Source organism: Vanessa atalanta, chromosome 3 (genome assembly GCF_905147765.1).
Source record: "Vanessa atalanta chromosome 3, ilVanAtal1.2, whole genome shotgun sequence".
Classification (NCBI taxonomy): domain Eukaryota; kingdom Metazoa; phylum Arthropoda; class Insecta; order Lepidoptera; family Nymphalidae; genus Vanessa; species Vanessa atalanta.
The window spans coordinates 5445394-5469361 of NC_061873.1; the positions used below are offsets into that span (position 1 = coordinate 5445394).

The 23968-nt window shown below is 29.5% G+C and overlaps 5 protein-coding genes across 5 annotated transcripts; 1 reads left to right on the forward strand and 4 right to left on the reverse strand.

The window, feature by feature from the left end:
* Positions 1-4876: 4876 nt before the first annotated feature.
* LOC125077062 (carbonyl reductase [NADPH] 3-like) lies at positions 4877-5904 on the reverse strand. Its single transcript, XM_047688852.1, has one exon. The coding sequence runs from the start codon at positions 5782-5784 to the stop codon at positions 4960-4962; it is 825 nt and encodes a 274-aa protein (XP_047544808.1). The 5' UTR covers positions 5785-5904; the 3' UTR covers positions 4877-4959.
* Positions 5905-7221: 1317 nt separating this feature from the next.
* On the reverse strand, positions 7222-10706 carry LOC125077061 (transmembrane 9 superfamily member 4). The gene is made up of 9 exons (XM_047688851.1): positions 10569-10706; positions 10108-10496; positions 9681-9836; positions 9237-9514; positions 8879-9082; positions 8348-8765; positions 8085-8268; positions 7865-8003; positions 7222-7389 (listed from the first exon to the last, which is right to left on the reverse strand). Exons 1-9 carry the CDS (start codon positions 10575-10577, stop codon positions 7289-7291), a joined length of 1878 nt encoding a protein of 625 aa, XP_047544807.1. The 5' UTR covers positions 10578-10706; the 3' UTR covers positions 7222-7288.
* A 408-nt stretch (positions 10707-11114) lies between these two features.
* Positions 11115-15326, forward strand: LOC125077122 (neuroguidin). The gene is made up of 2 exons (XM_047688934.1): positions 11115-11340; positions 11460-15326. The coding sequence occupies exons 1-2, from the start codon at positions 11332-11334 to the stop codon at positions 12336-12338; spliced, it is 888 nt and encodes a 295-aa protein (XP_047544890.1). The 5' UTR covers positions 11115-11331; the 3' UTR covers positions 12339-15326.
* LOC125077123 lies at positions 15320-17069 on the reverse strand. Its single transcript, XM_047688935.1, has 3 exons — positions 16733-17069; positions 16273-16402; positions 15320-15632 (listed from the first exon to the last, which is right to left on the reverse strand). The coding sequence occupies exons 1-3, from the start codon at positions 17029-17031 to the stop codon at positions 15411-15413; spliced, it is 651 nt and encodes a 216-aa protein (XP_047544891.1). The 5' UTR covers positions 17032-17069; the 3' UTR covers positions 15320-15410.
* A 1010-nt stretch (positions 17070-18079) lies between these two features.
* LOC125076894 (radial spoke head 10 homolog B-like) lies at positions 18080-23260 on the reverse strand. Its single transcript, XM_047688623.1, has 8 exons — positions 22917-23260; positions 22645-22696; positions 22407-22556; positions 21789-22019; positions 21334-21447; positions 20300-21266; positions 18434-18652; positions 18080-18360 (listed from the first exon to the last, which is right to left on the reverse strand). Exons 1-8 carry the CDS (start codon positions 23258-23260, stop codon positions 18080-18082), a joined length of 2358 nt encoding a protein of 785 aa, XP_047544579.1.
* Between the last annotated feature and the right edge of the window lie 708 nt (positions 23261-23968).

Genomic DNA, 23968 nt, shown 5'->3' on the forward strand with positions numbered 1-23968 from the left:
AAGACTATTTTATTGACAAATATTAACTATGTAAGTATAATAAGTATCACTCAAAGCGATCGCTTCATCCGTATTCAGTAACTAAAAATTCATCTTACCAAGGTTGAAATGGACCGTAAGGTCCTAGTGACTCTATAATAATTAAGAATAGAAATATTTTGAGCGCAATTTGCGCAATATCAATTCAGAAATATAAGTCCCAGGGTAAACTATTATTCAAAATAGTCGGTTTCATCTTCTTTGAATATATATGAACCGTTTAACACTATTGGTAGGAAAAGTCGTGATAGTGTCGTAAGCCACCCCGACTATATGACCAGTCCGAAACTGCCTTAAGATGTAGTGTATATCAAAATAGTATACAAACGGTAAGCCGTATACTATTTTGATATAGATTATTCTATACTTTTTCAATTGTATTTCTAAATGTCGCTGTCTCTATTGAATAGTGCATTTGAAAGACCTAGCCGTATTTAAATTTCAAAGTAAGTATAACAGATACTTATTCATCGCTTATATAAATACATTATTTTTATTAAAAATTGATAAAAATGCATGATAGCCCTTAAAGATAATTTTGATTACATTGAAGAACAGTTCAACGACGAAGTATACAAATTTTATATAACAACTTCTAGCGTTTATTCTTATTTGTTATATAAATTGCTTAGTATAAAACCTGAAATTAGTGGTCCAAATTTAAAGTGCAGAGGAAAATTTCATTTACTGAAAATTCAAAAGTTGCTGTCGTTCAAATATATATATAAGGATTGAGGTAAACATATACGTATACATTACATTAGTTCAGTAAACTTAATAAAATATAATTTTTGCAATTACAAAACGTAAAATTTATAATCTATTTATGAATATCTTCATATTTCAATATCATTTAAACATAACAAACAAAGAGTGACCCATGTTGATAACTTTTGTTATTTTACAGATAAAATCATTGTTTACGAGCACCGAGTGAAGTGTATAATAATAATTATATTAGTAATCGTATAAGTTTTACTATTTAAATTCAGCTGCGCTAAGATTTGCATTGTACCTATTATCTGTGGGAATTAATTATTTATTTTTAATAAATATTTAAGGTAGTTTTCAATATCGTAAGCCATTCTTATACCGAAACAATACGTAAAAAGAAAACAAATTAAAGATAAAAATCTTCAGGGACGATTATTAAAAGGAGGTATACTTTTAAAACAGCGTGTCTGTAAATAATATGCTTTCACAGGTCTACAATAAAAGAATAGTTAAAAAAAAAGATTAAAAAAATATTCTAATTCGGACGATGTAAACAATTACAAGATATGTATTTGTTGACAATGCAGACAAGCTTTCCCACGACACGTTTAATTTTGTTTATTGCCCTTCATTTCACTAAGCGGCAATGGACAGGTATTCCATCTACTATAATGAAATCAAAATACCGAAGTTTGCGTGATACGCGTTCATTTTGTTTTATGTCTGATGTAACATTTTTATTTGTAGGTATTACCTTATCTGCCTTAAGTTCTTATCGTGTGATTGCCGTATTTACTAATAAATTTATTTGTCTTTATTTTGAAATCATACGACTATGAAGCCTTTTGAATAATAGTGTTTATAAAGGTAATTCCTACTTAACCTCATAACCCTTCAGTAAAAGGTTTACAAATAAGAATATATTATTGCGAACATAGCCATTTTAAGGCTTCAGCCATTATATATATATATATATGCAGTAAGATAAGTATATATAGGACCAACCCTTTGCCTATTCGCCGTTACGATTTTGTTATACAATAAGTGGGCTAGAACAAGTGAATCCCTATGACAGTCTTTAACACAATGAGAAATCGCTAATGAGATTTATCGTTGTCACATAGATCCCTATTTACTTAACTGTATGTAAGTACTCGACTATTCTTATTTTTTTATCTTGTTTGAAGTTATAGGCTGATTAACTTATGCTCGCAGTTCCAATGGCTAAGATTTTACATTTGTCACTGAGTCTTCATATTCAATCCATAGAATAACCAATATTTCTTGAAATAAATATTTATATTGTATTAGTATCTACATATTATATAAATACAGTATAAATATGGCTATAAAGCAAGATCCTAGAATCGCCATTTGGCTTATTTTATAAATTAACAAAATGTATTGTGTATGTATTAATATATACTTTGAAGGTCACCGTCACGGGGCCAGTTTTAAGTGCTAAAGATACATAAAAACTTTTCTCACTTTTCTTAAGATCTGAGAGTTGCTTTTAATGTATGTTTGACAATACGTATATATTATTAATAATCGATAATGTCACACACTTTCGGCGATAATATGCCCCCAGATGCTTTTTCAAATCAAGCTATCAGTCTAAGACCTAATTTTTGTAATATTTAGGTAACTGTTTCAATACTTTTTGTTAGCAGCCATACATCCAATCCAAGAGGAGCCAAACATCCGTCAGACACATTTAAAATGAGGAAGCAAAAAACCCGGGTGCCTTGCCGATGATGGTAAATTCTTGGGTATCCAAGAATTTACCATCATCGGCATTATAATTAGTGAGACACCCCAGAAGACGTCTTAAAATTATTTTAAGGGGAGGAGAGATCGCCAGAACACTACTTGCACCCAGGCGCCAGACGAAGCTGTCTCTACGATACTTCTTTAACTAAATCCACCAATATATAACCAGTTCCACCCAGGCCCTAATGGTGCAGCTATACACTCTTTCTCCGATTACTTCACTTGCCTAACAAAACCAGTGGTATCTTAATGCAACAAACCATTCACGTCGTATCGTTGCATGCCATTTCATGCCAGTCAAACTTGCTTATGGAGGGGTTTCGTACAATAGAACAGAACACCGTTTCCTATAGGAATTAGAGTAAATTTGTTTAGAGTTTAGACAAAAAGTAAGGCTTAAATTGATATAAATATGATAAAAACAATATATTTTTTATCGAACACATTATAAAATAAAAAAAATAGTTATCATTTTCTAAATATTCCATAAGTTTATTAGAGTTCGTTTATTTACGCTTTATAATACGTATGATAGGACCGAATTATTGTGTATGAGTACCTGTATTATGGAGTATTGTGTATGTGTATAAGACCTACTAAATTCTGGCAAATAATATGTGATTTTAATGGATGGATATAATATGATGATACTATACGTACAAACTATGAGGATTACTTTTTTAATCTTACATATGGATCCCTATACATGTTATAGAACATTCAAGGAATACAGTAGAACAAAAACATATATTTATATGCTAATACTACAGTTTTTATTTTATTTTACTGTTGTGCGACCAAACGTATTTAAACAGACAGAAAGAAAAACATAGATAAATAATAAAAACGATTTTGATATATTCTATATTATTGAACACCCACGCGTATAAATAAAATCATCAGCGTGAGTAACTAACTTTACTTTTGGTACAAGCCAATATTACAGTTCTATAATAATAATCTTATATCTAAGATTAAATTGTCATATAGGAAGCCTAACTTTTCAAATCGAATAATTTAATCAGAAGTTGAATGTGTGATTAAGATGAACTGCAAATGATAATTTATCCAATTATCCATGACATGACAAATGCATCATAATCGCGCTTTCATTTTATTTTATCGAATTGGAAAGACTCGCCCAATATTTATATTTTAAAATAAATACTCTAATAGCTACCAGTTTCGCAGAACAATGTAGAAGTTTGTCCGTTACATTCTTTAAAATGTAATATTTAAGTATATTTGATGATTTATTTACTTGATTAGTATTGAGCCAAGCGATGGCGTCGGCGTCGAACTGTGTTTATGTATGTACACTTAACTTAAAGCATTCGCAAGATTTTCACGCTTTTAATTAAATATCTTGTAATATTTCTAAAATTCCCAGTCAACATTTCATTTTGTTTGTTTTTATTATCAAAAAATTATTAAAATTATTTATATATATTGAAGTTAATTCTGTAAAACAAGTAAATATAACTTAATTAGGGTTTTTTTATTTCCATTTTTTTAACCTTTTTTTGGATACTGATATTATAAATATAAAATGTAGTTGCAGACTATACATTTTAGAGCAGTCATTTAAATCTGCGTTTAGGTTTTACATAGATATAATTAATAAACATTGTTGTATTTTTGATAAATACGAAAAATGATAAATTTACTCTTAAATAGCTTAATAAATATTGTAAAGAGGCTTAGGCCTCTTTTTAACAAGAGTTTTTATTTATATTCGTAGTTTTTTGTTATCATCAATTATGTAAGGTAGCTATATAACAAAAATTGTATTTTATTGTATAAGTGTAGTTATATTGTTATGTAGGTATTCCTTGATTTTATTATTTAGCATAAACTAAAAAATAACATTTGTGCACACGCACAGCTTCAATATACTCGCATTTTTTACATGCTTGTTTAGGTACCAATGGGTAGGCTTTTAAAAAAATATTACGAAATCTATTAATTATTAACATATTATAGTATATTGATCACTAAATTTCGAAGATAAAGGAAGATTTTTTTTGTGAACATAATGGGTACATACTGTATTTGTGACTTCATAGATTTACCACTATAGCTTGTATTAAGGAAAAGTAGTGAAAGTATATTTTTTTGTATAGTTGTAGTCTTTATCAAAAGACATTGATAAAATCAATTATGTGAAAATATTTAAAAAAAAAATTATATATATAAATCATTTTTATTTTCAGTGTATGGTTAACTTATTGATTAATTTTCTTTCAATGGTATAAGTCTAAATGAATAAATCCTTTTTGTAAAAGGTTAACAATGACAATTCTTATTTGACATAATCTTTTAGGTAAATCAAATGACATAAAAACAAATGTTACTAAAAAAACATATATTAAAGTTTAAGTGTATGTGACACTATTATCACAGAATTAAAACAATATTAACTTTTTTTTATAACTAATCATCCCAGTTCACTTGATGACAATCATGCCACACAAATGTGCCTTTAAGAGATTGTGGTGCTTCCAGTGCTAGATACAGAGGAGCTCGGGCTCCACGCTCGGGAGTGAAATCACCCATTCCTTTTGTCATATCTGTTTTAACAAAGCCAGGGTGGACACAGTTGATAGATATATCTTTCCCTTGTTTAATAAACTGTTTTTGCTGTACAAAAGTAAGAGCCGACAGAGCAACCTTGGAAACTTTATAGTCACCATTGTGCCCGGCAAAAGAAACAAATGCAGTTTTACCATTTTTAACATTCTGCAAGAAGTCATCAACAAACTGCAATATCTCATCTGTGGTGAGGTCATCCTTTGCAAGAATATCTAGCCACGTTTGTCTTCTGATATTCGATAACAAGCCCCAGTCACTGCTCATATTAATAATTCGAGCATCATTTTTAAGAAGTGGATAAAGTATCTTAGAAATTGTAAGAAGACTGTAGAAATTTGTATCCATAAGCTTCTTAGCTTCTTCACAAGTTGGCACAGGCTTATCAAAATCTAAAATACCGGCATTGTTTACGAGCACATCAATGCCGGAATGACGTGTAGAAATAAATTTAGCAAATTCCTCTATGCTAGATTCGCTTGTAACATCTAACGTATGAAATAAAGGTCGGAGACCTAACTTTTCTAGTTTTTGCACCGCTTTTCTGCCTCGTTCTTCATTTCTAGCAGTTAGATATACAGAACCATTAAACTTTTGGCATAACCCTTTTACGATCTCAAACCCTATACCTTTATTACTACCAGTAACAACTGCTACTTTGGTTTCCATTTTGTACAAAAAATGTATAAGCAATTTAGAATTCACAATAAAAAATATAACTTTAAAATATACTCTATTTATCAGTTTTTTAATGACATTTCACTTGCCATTGTGACATCACAATATTGACAACTCCACAATTGACACTTGTTGACTTATGACGTTACGCAGACTATGAAATTGTGCAACAGACAAAAGTTGAAGAGAACAGCGAATCATTTTCCAATAATAATATTATGATAGCTCATATCATATAATTTATTTAAATAATAGCATTTAATAGTTAGGCTTTTCTCATATTTAGGTTATAATTACTCAAAAAAAAAGTAAATTTGACATTGCATATATTTATTATAACGTTGTACTTAAACGCTTAGATATAATAACAATATTGTAACTATAAAACAGTCTAGATGTAGCTAAAACTTATTATTTTACTTACTTAACATTCCTTTCATTAAAAAAGTAAAATTGTTTTTATTTGATATTTAGACTTATAATTATTTTGATAGGTTTACAGAGTAACCTGGTCAGAAGATATATTATATTTAGCTACCAGTAAATACTTTGGCAATGCATTTTATAACATGATGATGTGATAAACAAAAGGTTTAAGATAAATGTCAATTCTCTTTGAAATAATTTATTGCAAGTTAAAGCACTTATAGCAATGTGAAGTATTTATTCATTTAAAAAGGATGAGGTCCGCACATAAAATAGCTTGAGTACAACTGTACATACATTACAAAACGTTTTCAATAATTCCGATTATATCATATGAATCGATATATGTTTTATTCTTATATATCGATATTATAATGTAATTGATGACATGATTTGATGACATCCGATTTGTAAAAGCTTACTAATCTTTCAGAATTTGAATTTTATAGTGATGGAACATTTTAGTTCCTGTTTCCAGAAGATGAGATAATTATTTCGAACTTTGGAGAGTCAATCCAAATCATATTATGTGATGTTTCATTGTAATTAAATTTTATTTGGAGATTTATATATTTACATTAAAAAAAATTACCAGTATTACTGCTCCCAAATTTTTTTATAACAGAAACAATTCAAAGTATAAGCCCAATAAGTAATATTTGAGCTATTGAAAAAAAAGGAAAAATTTTATATAAGTACAGTTTTGTTATGTATATTTTTAAGTTGAATAACATTACGGTTACCGAGGGCTGAAAGACGCGCGGACCTGATGACGATTGCCATATAATGATGCTTTAAAATACACTTGTAATGTTTGTTCTATCAATTAAATATTTAGAATTAGCATTGTGCATTGTCTTTTCTAAAAATTAGGCCAACAACCTTTTAATTAAAAATTAAAAAATGAGCTAAGCAACACTCATTTTACTATTTGTAATGCACAAGTAGACATATAAGTAAGTATACAACAAAAAGCTATTTAGTTAAAATTATTTACACTAATTACACGCACATAATCAATATTTAAATTAATGCTTAGAAATAAATAGATCCAATTTCAAGTCCTTAATTAGTCAATTTTCACCGCAGCATATATTTTTCGTATAAATGTATATGCTGCAAAGAATCCAATTGTTCCAGTTAAGATCCAAAATGTCAACACCATAAGTCCTGTAAAAAATGTTATTGCCCTTTTAAAATGTTTATATCATCCATTGTATAAGCTGCTTTACCAAACAGGAATATTTGGCAACTTGACAATTTGTTATGTGCATGCATAGGCAAAAAAAGTTCTGAAAATGTGTTGTTGAAGTTCACTTTCTGGACAACTGAAAACACAACTTTGTAACTATTCCATTGGATGTACTTTATGAAATATAAATAATTTTGAATTGAAAATCTCCTGAAATTGTTTCTTTTATTGAATGTTCTAGTAGCTATTTTTTTAATTAAAATTACATGCAAACAAAGTAGTGAACCAAGACCATTTGCATCTAATATATATGCATAAAGCAATATGGTTGAACAAGCTCTAAACCTTCTCTTTAACAGAAGATGAGGCTGCTATTCAGCAGTGAAATATTTCTTCATTGCAAATGACCACTATTTATTACACAATATGTATACCTGCATATAAAATTCTTACCTGTGTAACCAATGTAAAGTAGTATTGGTATAAATTCTGTTATTTCCAGTTTTGTAAAGAAATAAAATATAGAATAAATCAGTATATATACGGAAGATCCTCCCGAAATAACAAAACTCTTCCACCACCAATGATAATCCTAGAATTTAAGGAGTTTATTATAATTTATATTATTAAAGAGTGATCATATTTAATAATTACTGTTTTTATAAATATTTACCTCACCACATAGTTGGAAATAAACCATTACTATAGAAATCTGTGATACAGAAATAACAAGTATGCAGAATACCAAAAATAGAAATCCAAACAAATAATAAAATTGATTTTCCCACAAAGCATTAAAAATGAAGAACAGCTCTATAAATACAGCTCCAAATGGAAGTATACCAGCCATCAAAATGCTGAAAACATGAAAAACATACATTTGTAAAATTGAAAAAAAGGACTTATTACCATTAAAAAATAAATTATTTTACTTACCAAACCAAAGTATTCATATACCAAACTTGTTCTGGTACTTTTCTTGGGATAAAGTTTGTTCGAACTGGGTGTTGGAATGGTTGTTTCCTACATCCAAAATAATAACCCAAGTAAACTAGAGGCAGAGATATACAGAACCAAAGACACAAAAGTGCCATCATTGTTGAGAAAGGTACGGCTCCACTAGAATGTTTACCCATGATGAAGAAATTTAAAAAGAAACATGATCCAAATACAATTGCAGGATATAGTGTAGCAGTCAAGAATGCAGCTTGTTTCCATTGCTTTCCTTTCATTGTGTTATACAACCGAGCTGAATAGTAACCAGCTATAAGACCCATAAACACATAGAGGAATATTGCTGCAGTCATTAAGGCTCCACGGCTAGCTGGTGACAACATACCCAGCATTGCTATAACTGGAATGATAATATAAAATTTTGATATATATTTTTTTTATATAATATAAAAAATATTCAATTTAGCAAAGAATGATATATATGTTATGATATTAGCTAAAATTAAGACTTACATATTGTTATGAGGGACATTAGAAATATTTGAATACCACTTCCAATAACAGCAGCAAATAACATCCTCTTGGGAGGTGGTCTGAACACATCACCATGTACTAATTTCCAGCCTGTCTCTTCAATCATGTCTTCAATTTTTTCATCAGAATTATATCTTGCAATATCCCTTCTCAATGTACGGACTATTATCATTGTTAAAATACCTAAACATTAATAATATATTAAGTTCCATGGTATTACATATCCATATTTAACTGTGATATATTTATTTAAAGTTGGCTTGCAGACAAACAATAATAATAATATAAAAAAGTAAAATATTTAATATTTTATGTATTATATATATAAAAATCTTACCTGACAAAAAGAAGAGAACAACAATTGAATTAACAATAGAAAACCAGTGTATTTGCACATCTTTCATGCCAAGATATATGTCCCATCTAGAAGCCCACTCAATTTCAGATTCTCCCCACTCCACTGAATATGTAAAGTATAATTTTGTCCCGGTATCCTCATTAACAAGCTGAGGCTTGGCTTCTGACGAAAATTGACATGAGTCATCAACAAAAGTCATATGATCTTTATCAACCGAAAATGTTTCTACTTCAAAACCTACAACTCTATATGAATCCCTGTAAACAATATTAGCTATTAAATTGTGTTCAAAATTACTTCAATTATTGTGGTACTATAAGACATTAAAAGAAAAAGAACCACATTTTCACATACAATTAAATTATATTAAGTAGTTTCTATATTTAAAAATATTAAATTATAATTAAGTGAAAAATATCTTACTGGCTATGTTTGTGGTACTTGAGAAGTAACTTCAGGTGATTATTAATGTATGTTTTTCCTTTAGACATAAATCCAAGGCGATAACCTTGTTCTATTGTTCGTTCAGAAGTATCAACATTAATGATTTTTGTCGCCACAGGTAAATTGTCAATCAATCTACAATATAGAATATAAAGTGAATAAAAGTATAATGTAAAATAACATATATGTGTAATATGATTAGAATACATAGAATAGAATAAATGAGTTTAAATATTATGCTAAAAGCATGAATTTATACATATATAACTAAATTTTAAAAGTTTTCTGAATCATCATATTCATTCATACTTATATGTATTAAAATTTTTGTTACATTATTTTTATATGATACATGCTTTTAGTAGCAAATCCACCTTAGATTAATTCAAAAATAATAATAACTTACAAATGCACAAAGTACTCATGTTCAATGCGGCTTGCAACTTTTTCAGACTCTTCAACGCTCCAATTGATTGGATCATTTTGTTTGTGACATAAAAGTCTACATTTAATATTTTCAGCCATGTGTACCTCGTAAGGTGTGTTCACGATTCGATCTCCTCGTAGAACTTCACCTAAATTTTCGGATTTGTATACGAATGTTCCATTTTTTGGTATACAGAGAGGTAAAGAATAATACTCATATGGTAGCTGTGTATGGATACTTGTCATTTTAACTGCTTTAACTTCGATCCTTTGACCTTTCTTAAACTCCACTGGTGCGACACCAGGGACATAAAACCCATGACCATATATTATTATGTTTACCAACAATGTTAAAATCTGTAAAGTAAGCTACGAAAGAAAAGGAAAATTATTATCATTTTAATACCATAATAAGAATTAATTTCATAATAGAATACTAACAGTACACATATTTGATATTTTGATGTTCTTTGTTATGAAAGTGATAAAATCATAATATTATTCATTTTATTAGTAGAAGAAAAAAATTATTCCGTATACTGCAATTTACTTAGATTTTAGACATGACAAATAGTTGACAAGATCTAAAGATTATGAAATATGAACAATTTAAGGCTTGTATTTTGACGTATAATCGTTATTGCCATGAAACATGAAATATTGATTTATTATAATATTAAAATTTACGTAGTATTTTCTGCAAAAAAATATCAAATTTGCCATTTAATTTTTAGTATGCAGTACTACCTTTCAGCTTATCGACAACCAGCTCATGAAAATGAAGAATTTGTAAATATTAAAATATTTTGAATTAGATTATTTTATTTCGGATTTAAATAAAATATTTTAAATGAAATGATCAAGACAAATATTTTTTATTTGTTGTCATGTTCGTTAAGTCACATCACTAATGTCGCATGTAATTTTAAGGACATACCTATTATCTACACCATAACTATTGGCTATGCTATTACTTCATGAGTGAAGTTTATATTATACTCTTTGGGCTATTACTTAGATCGCACGGAACGCGTCGCTTTCATGTTTTTATTTTATTTTATAATTATAATGTGAGAAATATGATAAGTACTTTATCTGTTATTACATTATTTATGTGAAAAGGGTAAATTTTAAAATTTTATGTAGTTTATTACATTATAAAGAATTTAGGTTACATAAAAAAGCACGTACCAAAAGGAGCAACATGGTTCAGGTATTTTTGTTTTATTTTTTCTTAAAAATCCCACCTATTTTAGTTACAAGTGCTTTTCTTGAAATTAAACTATTATAGTAAATACGTTTTTAGTAAGGAATCATAAATTACAATTTCAGGCTACGGATGAAATGGAACAGCCAGACTTGCCACAAGCTGTAAAATTATTAAAAGAAATGAACATGAATGTGCAGCAAGTTTCACAATTAGTAGATAATATGTTGTTACGAGTTAAAAGTGGAGAAATAACAACGGACAAGGGTTTGAGTTTTTTAGAAATGAAATATCAAATGCTTCTCAGTTATCTAATTAATTTAACATATATAGTGTTGAGGAAATGTTCTGGAGAGAAAATTGAATCTGATCCTTCCATAGACAGGCTTGTTGAAATACGAACTGTGTTGGAAAAAATTCGTCCAATAGATTCTAAACTGAAATATCAAATTGATAAACTTGTTAAAACAGCAGTTGTTGGAAATACAGAAGATGATCCCCAATCATATCACGCCAACCCCGCCAATCTGGTTAGTAAGATAGAAAATGACGAAGAAGACAGCAGTGAATCAGATAGTGGTGACAAAAAAGAAAAAAGTGAAAAGTCTAATGTATATGTACCTCCTAAATTGGCAGCAGTGCATTTTGATGATAGTATATCTAGGAATGACAGTGAAAAGAAAAATAAGGAAAGAGCCAAAAAACAGTTTCTTAATTCAAATGTTATGAGAGAACTCCGTGAAGAATACTCTGAAGCCCCACTGGAAATGACTACAGGAAATCATGTTAAGCACTCAATATCTAAGTATGAACAAGAAAAAACTGAATATGAAGAGAATTACCTGACTCGTTTGCCAGTTACTAAGGCAGAAAAAAATCGAAGGAAAAAGTTGACAACGGTTGGTATGTTAGCAGACGAAGTTACCGGCACTCGCAGTATAGCACGTAAACATAAGCTAAAATCTAAAAAAGGTAAAGGATTTAAAAGACGGCGTACTCACTGATCTCTTTAATTACTTTTTACATTTTCCCTTAACTTGTATTATTGTCAAACATTGCATATGTATGATATAAAATATTTCAAAAGTGTAAATTCACATGAAAATACATAAATAAATATAGGCTTTTCATCAATTTCTCATCAAAGTTGGCAAAATAAAAATATTTTTATTTACACAATGAATAAAATTCATAATATGGTTATCCATAATAGTTCAATAATGAAGTATGAATTATTTTTCCATTACTAGAAATAAAACAATAACATAAATCATGTGCCACATCAAATTACATTGATGGCAAAGCTGTGCAAGCAAGAGATTTTTTATAATAGGCAAATAACGAATGGTAAGTAATATCAAAGTATAGGCACAGAAATTCACACTGAAAATCAAGCAGTACAAATTGCTGTTAGTGATAGAATAAATACTCGGTTTGGGCATAAAGCTCTACCACCTAATTATAACAAGTAGGTGGTGCAACTTACCCACTAGAAGTGGGAAACTGATGAGTAATATTGAATCATACTTATCTGGCACTCATTTTTGCTTCAAATTAATTATAACGCTAAGTGAGTAATAAATGGAGTGGTTTAGTTTTAATGATTAAATTGAATAGTATGATGTGATAATTTATAACTCAGTGGAGGTATGGGATTTTACCAAAATATAAATTCCCCCCGAATTTATCCTTTGCTCCTCAATAATTTGTTGTTACAGCTTGTTCTGTGAATTATTTCGTCGATTTTTTATGCGAGATTCGTCCGAGAAAAGTTTCATTGATACAAAAAAATATGCTTATAAACAAAAACTTTTAAATGCAATCATATTTAAATTAAGAACCGATCTTACCGCCATTCCTTGTTTGAAAATTGTGATTATCTAGCCTTAGTACTTATTTATTTTTATTTATTGATTTAATGCGAAAATGCGTTAGGTTCATTCAGTACATACATTATTTAAAACTTAAAGATTAAGGTTGCAAGTATACCTCACTACAACGTAGGTTTGAAAACTATTTCACATATTCTCGAACAAAATGACGGACAAGAAAGCTAAAATATAACATACTAAAAACCACCTCATCTAGGATTAAGGGTGTGCGCTTATTGAAATATTCGTGCCTTTATTTTGTATGATGCTTAATAAACAAGAATGTGATCGTATTACAATCAAACAATCTTGCCACATGGATAAGACATCAGATGACTTAGAGATGAGAATGCGCATAAAGCGATTTATTAATATTTTACCCCTTAACACGCGCAAATGTTAAGAAGAGTCTTCAAACAGACCATCTTGGAATGCGCGTATTGTATACGTTTTACTGGCTAATTTAATAACAGCTTATCCCAAAAATATATTTATATTACTAAAATAAATATTAAAAACTTGCACATGATGAATTTAAATGTTTGATCTTCAAACCGTTTCAGTCACTAAATTGATATCTAATAATAATATGGCACTGATTTATGTTACTTAACATGTCCGTTATCTTGCTTGCTTGATTATAGATTGATGAGACAATTATTGATACAAACTGCATTAACAACACAGATTTCTTCTTTTTGCCACTCTGAAATAAAATCGAATATAGAAATAGTTTAAGCATAAGCACATAACAATGAAGTGATATATTTTTTTACTATATGATGAAGATAAAACTAATAGTCGCAATGTCCTATGTATTTACATGTGATTTGATCATTTTTATTTTTTGTTGGTTAAAGAAATGGTTATTTGTTAATGTTACTTTAAATTTCGAAATAAATTTACACATATTTAAAGTAAAGAAGGCCATTTTTTCTCATAGTAAAGCAGATAAAAAGATATATATAATTGAAGCTAATGAAAAGGCGTTTGTAGTTGAAACACTTTCAGCATTAACATAAACAGGTGAAATGAGAACAAACGATCACCTCCCTTATAAAGACGCACTTTTTACAACTGTTATAAAATAAAAATTTAGAAAGAGATTTTAGTATACAGGGTACTCCATTTGTCTAAGCACATGCACAGTAAAATTTAGCTCCTATAATCCTATTAAAATATAACTATTAAAGTTAAGCTCTTATTTGTTACTCTATAAAATATTTATAAACATCATACTGGCTATAGGATGTTGGTTAATTTATGTGTACATAGCATTTTAACACAATAATTATGTAAGACACCTTTTGGAACTCTTTGCTGCTTAACTAGTAAAACGTCCAGGGAGGTGCTACATTTTGCTTACTAATGTTATATAAAATTGTTTCATTTATGTGGGTATGTGTATATATCTTATTCATAAATTCGTCACTATTTACTGTGCTCCCGTATTAACCATAACTGAAATGACTGTTACGTTATGAGTGACATTCACAGTAGCTAGAACTTTATATAATACCTACAGTTTTTTAATGATGCTCATGAATCACAAATGTTTAAAAATGCAGTGCAAATATCTATTTTAAATTTGCCTTACTATGTGTATTATATAATATAAAAAAATAAAATATAAAAACTAAAATATTAAATAAAATAAGTATGTTTAATTTTAAGAAAAGCAAGTGTTTATAGTAATGGAAATTTAAGACGAAGGAAATTGCATGAAGGTGTTAAAATGTAATTGAAAACTTTAATTTTTTTTATTTAGTTACTAGTTTAATTTTCTTAAGTTTTCTTTTTCTACGATACAACTACCGACTTTTAAAATTTAATAATAAAATATGTTTTACCTAAAATGTGTGGTACTAATTTGGTACCAAACAAGCTAGTACCTACAGCGAATGACGGATAATTTACAAAGTTGGGTATATTTATATTGAATACTGTTTCAGAACTTTAAATGACGTCGTTTATTGTTTTCTTTCATGTTTGCTTTGATTATTTGTTTTCTTTTTCGCAATGTGTACCATTACGGAAAGATTTAAGTTTTATAAAAAAAAAAAACATTTTGTGTTTTTTTTTAAATTAATTTATTCATGTTGTAATTTAAGCGTTTTCTAGCTATCGTTATTTTTTCTATGATATTCATTTTTGATTATTTTTTTAGATTATGACGTAATAAAGGAATTTTAAAACACATGTATTTTATTTGTTGTTGACTGATAAATCAACAGAAGGAAAATTTTGTACGCATGTCGCTGGATTAAATGACTGGTAACGAAACAATCTCATTTGACGAATATGACCAATCGGCGTATGAGTATCTAAACATTGATATTCTCCTTTAGGGGGCGCTGTTCCATGGTTATGTGTAAGATCGGACCGAATTACTCGGTTCATCAACCACACTGGTGAAGCCATTGTTAACTGTTGAAGAAAAATATATATGTTTAATAATATATATAGTTTAAAATTTAACAATACGCGTAATGTAAGTTGGCTGGTCTGCAGTAGATTCTCCGAGAAATTGCACGTAAAACAAAAATAATGATAACTGACTATTTAAGAAGGTTATTGTAATTGTTATGTTAACGTCTAGACATTAGGCATATGGATGACAATTCCAAACAATAATTTCAATAATCTGTTCGTAAGAAAACAAAAATTGTAGTTGGGCCAAACAACATACACGTATTGTAATATTATTATATTTCATCACAATAAAATATAAGACTAATTCAAATTATAGAATGAATAATTTTTTAAATCGTACTTTATATAATTTAGTAGCAATTTTTAGTATTGGAACTATGTGTAACAAACTTTTTCATTACCTATATTTAAAATAAAGTAAACATTGAACATATCATATTTGTTTTTAGAGGTTTTGTAAAATTATATGTTCTATATTCTACACGTGCAAAGTCACTAATAATGTTTTTAAATTTATGCTTCGGTGTTTTTTTTTATAATATTTTACTTGAAAATGTAGTATAAAAAATTATAGGTATAACAATTGTTATGTCACAAATTTCATATATTTGCATAAGTAATGGATTAAACATACCGGTGTAGCAACGGTCGCATAAGGATTTCTATACTCATCTTGTTGAGTTGTAAGATAGTCCATAACACCGAAGTCTAATGGAAGTTGTGCCAAATTTGCATTTTTCATCAGTTTATTTCGACCTGGGGTACTGAAGATTCAATATATATTGTTTATTATTCGAAAAAATATCAGCACGTGTATTATAATCACAAATTTTTAGACACCGTGCTAATATTTCTCGGGGACATGTAGACTAAAATAGGAACAAACTTGTATCTGAGATCGAGTCTTTGTCAAATGTGAATTGTACCAGAATTACATCTGCCACAATTTGGTTTCATCACGATGTTTTCCGTCACTGCCAAGCACGAGATGTGTTTCAAACAAAAATATAAGCACGTGAATATTCAGTAGTGCTTCACCGGATTTGAATCTTTGGTTAAGACTCACTTACTACTACTAGTTAATTTCTACTTACTCAGTGCATGGGTATGAAGTAAAATTAACAAGGGGCTTAAAAGCATAAATTGGATTTGTTTTACTAAATACTTGTTCAAGCATAGCTTGTGTTTCACTTTTTCCTATGTTTTGATCTTGATCGCCCCAACGCAAATAGGTACTGAGGTGATTACTCAAATTATCCCGGTATACATAATTATCCTTCTTTTCCACGTGCATTTGATAATCCCAATTTTGAACTTTTACTTTTGGTCCATAGGTATTTTTACAGAAAAGAATTTGTTGCGGCTTTTTAGCCGTTGCGTTTTTAGATCTCATTGTAAGAAATCTATAAAATTAATTAAAAAAAGCTTTTTGACATGTATGAATAATTATTATAAACAGTATTAAACAAATAAAATGTCATTCATTTCAAATATGTAGGTGCTTACAGGTGCTTTATTTGGCCAGTACCTTTGGATCGTCGATATCGAATAATAAGGTTTATTCTGCAGATTCTCATAAAATATGAATACTATGATATTATAATTTTATTGACTTGGATTTAAAGGTAAACTATTATTATAGGGCTAATCACTACTTTCATTAGGTCGTTTATGTGTTAAGAACTTATAGATAGATAAAGATTATGATTCTGTCTTTCGATATTTTATTAGATTAGGTAGTATCGGCCCTATGTACCTGATATTATTATACAATTTATAAATAAGTTATTGATATTAACAATTATTGCTCTGATTTTTAATGGGAGTTTTTATACAACATTTATAAACCTCGATTATTGCATTTAGTTAACTAACATTCATACTTCGTTACCGTCTATGGGATGGTCTTACTACTTATAATAAGATATATATTTTACATTAATCCCGAGTAATTATATTACGGATGCTCTTATAATGTTAAACATGTATATAGTGTAGGGTATATATTGATGGTGTCGTCAATCCAACGCCAAATTCTAGAGAGATCAGCCAACTACGCAGGCACAACGGCTTTACGTGCTTTCCGAGGCATGAGTGCACGCACTTACATTGATACTATAATTTTTTCGATAAAAAAAAACCAATAAGTGTATCGGCCTGATCTGGTGTTTGAATCCAGGATCTCGGAATCTGGGTCCCTATATTTAGCCATTAGCCCAACGAGGCACTATTCATGGTCTGAGAATATATAAATAGGTCATCGAAACCTCCAATATTAATTAGACATTCAGTTTGATATTAAAGCAATTATAAGTACCAACAACCTACTTAATATCCAGTCATCTATACATTTGAATTTTACAATGATTTATTTAAAGGAATACAAAAAAATTAAAACAAGATAATTTAATGTTGCAATAACAATATTTTTTTAATTACTTTTATATCTTATGTTTGAGTAAGGCTTCAGGGTTATTGCTCAATGAAATGTTTTCTTGATTTTCGTTTGAAACTCGGATACTTTCCTCAACACATATAATAAACGCTTCAAAAAATTCAAAAAAGGTTATTTCTACATTTAAATCTATTATTTTATTTGATACACAGATTTGAGGGAATATGAATGAAAATATTTTTATAACAGTTTTGCTCGACAAATTGCTTATATTAAATAACCTAAAGCAACTATTTAATTTTTGCGCATTATTCTCAATAGGATCATCTGAAACATTTTTATTCGATTAATGATTAAATAAATATAATTTAAAAACAAATAATAAAAGTTTGAGCATTACCAGTTATAAATGTCATCTCATTACCAAAAATATAAGCATTCAATCCCATTATAGGACATGAATCTTCAACGATAAATTGTTGTGGTTGTGTAGAGCAATGAGGAGACTGTCGAATAGCACATAAAAACTTGCGTATCGTACAAGGCTCTCCTAAGCTACAGTATAATTCATAAAGACCTTTCAATGGAACAAATGATCCATATCCTTCTACAAGTTTCCCTTTAAAAATAAAGCATTATTAACAACGGTCTTATGAGGTGGGGCGGAGTTTTAGCGGATATTCAATTAATATTTTTTAATTTCCTAAAAAGATAATTAATAATACTTATTTAATATAACTACCTACTTATTGATTGTTGATTTCATATAGATCATACCTTCACTGTTATATTTATATATAACAAATAATTTGAAAAAGGTTGCTAGGCATAAAAAAGGCATATTTCGTCTAAGCCTAAATATGCTATCTGCCAATTTTTTGTCGGTATCCGGGAGTCATGGAATGGATGCAACAAATTACTAGGATCTAATTTTTTTTATAATTTTCGTACCTACGCCGCGCGATTATGCAGGGCCTCAATGCATATCTGTCTGACTTTTTTTCAGGATTATTTTGAACATCCGCATCGGAGGCGGACATGGGAATGAGCAGATTATTAAGTATCCTTTTTCATTTTTACAAATTTCAAGTGCTATGTCTCAAAAAATGCAGTGACGTCTCAACTAGCATACATGCAATATAAGAAGCGCTATAATAGCCGCTTAAAATATCTCACGGTTTTACCTAAATAAGAACTATATTGGCGATATAGAAGTTCTGTTGGTGAAATATAATTGTGTATTTTTTTTTAATTTACCAAACCCTTTTGCGGTTCTCTAATACAATGAACTGAAAAACAAACTTAGAATGCTGGTACATATTGGGTTAATTTAATATTGGGTCGCAGTAAGCTCTTGCCGGCACTAAATTACGTATAATTATCTAAAATGTAGAGATGATAGTTTGAACCATTTTTTACGTTTATTTTGCATCATTGTTCAGCCTGACAACAAAAATTAATTCTAGCAAAGGTTTAATTTTCAGATACAAACAGAAACTGGCGTCAATGATTCGCCTTAGCTGGATCTGGTTAACCATATATCGTAGTTCCCGATAACATGAATATTTTAAGAGTATTGAAATCAATATTTTTAAAATATTCACTTATAATACTTTACTGTTCATCTGCAGAGAAATAATTGTCATCATCAGAATAATCATTTATGTCATATAAGGATTCTTAATTTGTTTCGTTCTGTGTCACTGATTGTAATATCATTACAGCAATGTCCTTTACGCAGTTGTTAATTAAAGTATAATTTAAGACGACCAGGAAACTCAGACGTACAAAGAATATTACTTTAATAGCAGTGGTTTTTTTTTTCAAATAGATAGCGTACAAAAAATCACATATCACAATATCTCACCTTGATATCATTAAGCTCAAAATCGTTTCAACTAAACGACTATTATATCACCTCGCTGTTTAAGACATATAAGAATACCTTATTTACAAGTTAAGAAAGGTACAAATTTCAGTAAACAGCTCATATGCAGGTTAAGAGTAGATACCTAAATACCGTATGTAGCAAGAAAGTGATACAGTGTCTGCTTATACCGCTTGTATGCTAGTTGGGGTAGGACTTCATTAAATCGATTTGTGTTAATTTGAGACTTAATCGTTACCAATCTGAAGATGTGTAAATAATTTACTATAATACTCGCCAGTTCCCTAGCCATAGGCACCTTTTATGAAAATTATAATTTTTTATCATAATTTTATTGAATTAATATTTGTTATGTATAAATTAATTTAAATGAAATACCTCTCCTACGACCAGCACCGGGTAAAACATCTTTTTCCATGAATATCCTGAACGCATTACCGATCATACTGTCTGGCTTTTTAGTTGGCAGGTGTTTTTTTGCGTACAGTTTTCTAGAAACGGTTATTAAATAGTGTTGAAATTGCCAAAAATAAATTGTCTCGAATGGATCTTGAGGTCTTTTCGAAATCCAGTCCGGGTTTTCATGAAATGCTTTATCAATTTCAAATAAAGTCAATCCTTTGGTATGTATATTACAGTCATAAAATAGTTGCCACAAATACAATCTGATGAGAACAGGAGTAAAGTGTATTTCCTCTCGGTTACATATTGTTGCATATCGGTAGTATATCTTTTTTAAATCACTTTCGTAACATTTAAGGGCCTTACGCAATGAGTCCACTTCGAATTCAATAAAATCATCAAAATCAAATTTACTTATTTCTCCTCGTACTTCCTCTTTAGGAGCAATAGATAAAGAATGAGTTGCTTTATTAAATTCAATAAAATCGTTAATAATTGCGGCTCTTATTTCGTGTTGCTTATCGATATTTTTGATACCTTGCTCAATATGATAAATAAGACCAACAGAATTATCACATATATCAAACGTATAAGGTTCCTCTAATTGTGTGTATAGATGGCCAGTAAATTCATTTTCTTGCACCTTCGAATTCAGGTGACCAATATTGTCATCAAAAAATAATTGCTTATGTTGCAGGATAAGTCCATTGTTAGTAACAAATCTTCCAACGCCATGTTTTTTATTGTTCTTGAATTCACCCTTGTAAAAAGAACCTAGTCCTAATCCAAGATTCAATACACCGTATCCATTTCGTGTCCCCTTTTCCCATGAACCACGATATGCGCAAAGGGACGGAGAAGACATCGAATTATTGTAATATGCATCCCAAATATACACGCCATATCCAGACATAATTCCATTTTTCCATTCGCCTCTGTAGAACTAAATGAGCTGGTTTGGTAAAAGTGTTAATTGATTCTATAAGCAAATAGATAATAATTTTACTCACATCATGGTTTGGCCATATCATTAAGCCTTTGCCTTCTCTAATAGACGTATCCCACTCCCCCTTATAGCCACTCATTTCACAATATTCTCGGGATCCAAATCCATGACGTACATTCTTTTGAAAATAGAGATTATTATGTTATTTTTAAAATGAATATTATTTTTTATCATTTTATAAACTAAAATTCGAGAACTCTAAAGAATATATATAAATAGGTAGATAAAAACAAAACAGTTCGGAACCATTTTTCCTGTAAACCAATTTTTTTATTAACCAACTTTAACGCTGTTAAGAAGAAAAGACCGAAACATGGAAATTCATAAACATATGTTTTCTTCAAATATTTGATTTTAACGATGATCGAATTTAAATAACAGTCAGTGGGCGAATACTACTAATGATAATTATGTTACATTATTATTTGAAGGTTTAGATTAGGGGTATGCTAATCTTACATGAACCCACTGTCCATCGTAAGAATTTTTAAAAAATCCTGAGTAGTGAATAACGCCCTCGCCATGTTTAGTTCCGTAATGCCAACCACCTGAATAGGAACATTGATTTCGCGAGTCCACGTATAGACCTTTACCATGACGAAGGTTTCCAACAAAATCACCTTCATACCATGTGTCATTCTTCCACTGAATAACACCTTTTCCCATGATTTTATTATCCTTAAATTGCCCCTGTAATAACAATCATTTTTAATTTTTACTTGCTTTTTAATTTGTTAGTAGTAGATTAAATTTTTTTTCTACATATTAAGGTGGACTGCCAAAACGACCATTTAATGGTCACCTACCCATAAACATCGTACTGTAATCATTCCTTATATTACGATACCAATCTTAGTGTCTGTAGTTATATTGTCTCATTTGCCCTTCAAACCAAAATAATATAGACGGTCGTGCTTAAAGCCCAACCACCGGTTTAGCAGTTATTAGTAATTAAGTACCAAATATAATTTTTGCCATCAGCATAGGTTCAAATTATTATAAGTATCTACTATGAAAGACTCAATCTATATAATTAACAAAAGTTTGCAATTATTAAATAAGTACAGATATGCTTACTAAGAATATTGTACCATCAGACCACTGATAACGACCCTCGCCATGCATACACTTCATTGAAATGTTTCCTTCGAAGACATTTCCATTACGAAAGCGGATATACGCTCTCTCATCAGGTGCTGACCACCAACACAGTTGTAGTAAGTCGCTCTTAAATGTAAAAATATATTGAAAACTTTTTGATTAAAAATTATACCACCTACCTATTACCTATACTGTTAATTGTATTATACATTACCTGTGTACTTTCATCTAATTCAATTTTGGAGCGACTCTTCTTAGTTTTTGATCTTTTTACTGAAAATTATACCGAAGTTTAATCATTCTGCTTATTATATATAATCTAAATATTTAAAAGCAGATAGAATGGTTTGGAATATTAAAAATCGATTACTAACAAATTCAGAAGTTAGGAGTAATATGGGAAGGAATATAGTGAAATTGTATTTGGTATTACAAAATAAATGAATATTTGGCATAGATAATTTAAAAATAAAAACAAAAAATAACAAACCTACGACAGTTTTCTTTTTTTTGTTAACAACTATTAATTCACTTGGAGTTTTGGGTAGTTCGGAAACAAATTCTTCATTTTTACGTTGTCCAATAATTTCCCAGGACTCAACTATATTATCCAGCATAGATTCAAAGAGCGCCGTAATGATTTCCTTCCGTACAGAACCTTTTGGACGTTGTGCAAGGGATACCCCAGAATCGCTAGTAAGACGTCCCGTTGATGGTACATGTGTATTCAATAATTCAAATTCATTATGGTCATTTCTTGTATGACTTCCAGTCAAAATTAAAGAACTATCCCGACGTGTCAATGTTTTTTGTGAGTCGATATAAAACATGTTCTTTTAAAATTATTTTTAAGAATACAAACGTTAAAAAAATATTTTAATAGTTAAGAATTTAAGGAAAATTACAAATAAACGTAGACAATGATATTCATACGTGATTCAAATAGTTTTTTGACTTAAGCATTGACAGTTACCAAAAAATTTCAATTTTCAGTTTTGAATTTAACCTTTTTGAGCATTACGATAGTAATCTATATGAGATATATAGATATAGAGATATGAGAATAACGTTATTATAGACTACTAGCGACTAACTGACATACAACGCAAAGCCTATATCAGAATAGTAGGAACGTTAGAAACCTAAGGACTAAGAAGTTGCTTTCCACAACAGTAGAGATAAAAATGTATTTACGACTAAATTATTCTCGGGATTGATATAGTGTAAAAGATAATTTTCAATTATAATAAATACCCAATAAAAATTAAATAATTCATTGGCATCGCAAATAACGCATAGTTATAGGGTTCCTAGGGTTTAGCCAGCGTAAGCCATATTATGTAAGCGTATGAAAACATTTTTTAGGTACGATAAAACACCGAAATAGTGCAGTCTACATAGAAACATTTCTCGTTTATTAATATTTCTAGTACTGAAAACCGTATCAAAATCCACTTTGACTTTGGGAGATTAATGTTATACTTTGAATCAGATGTGCTCATCAACGCATTTACAGCAGTTGAAGTTGCAGATGTCCA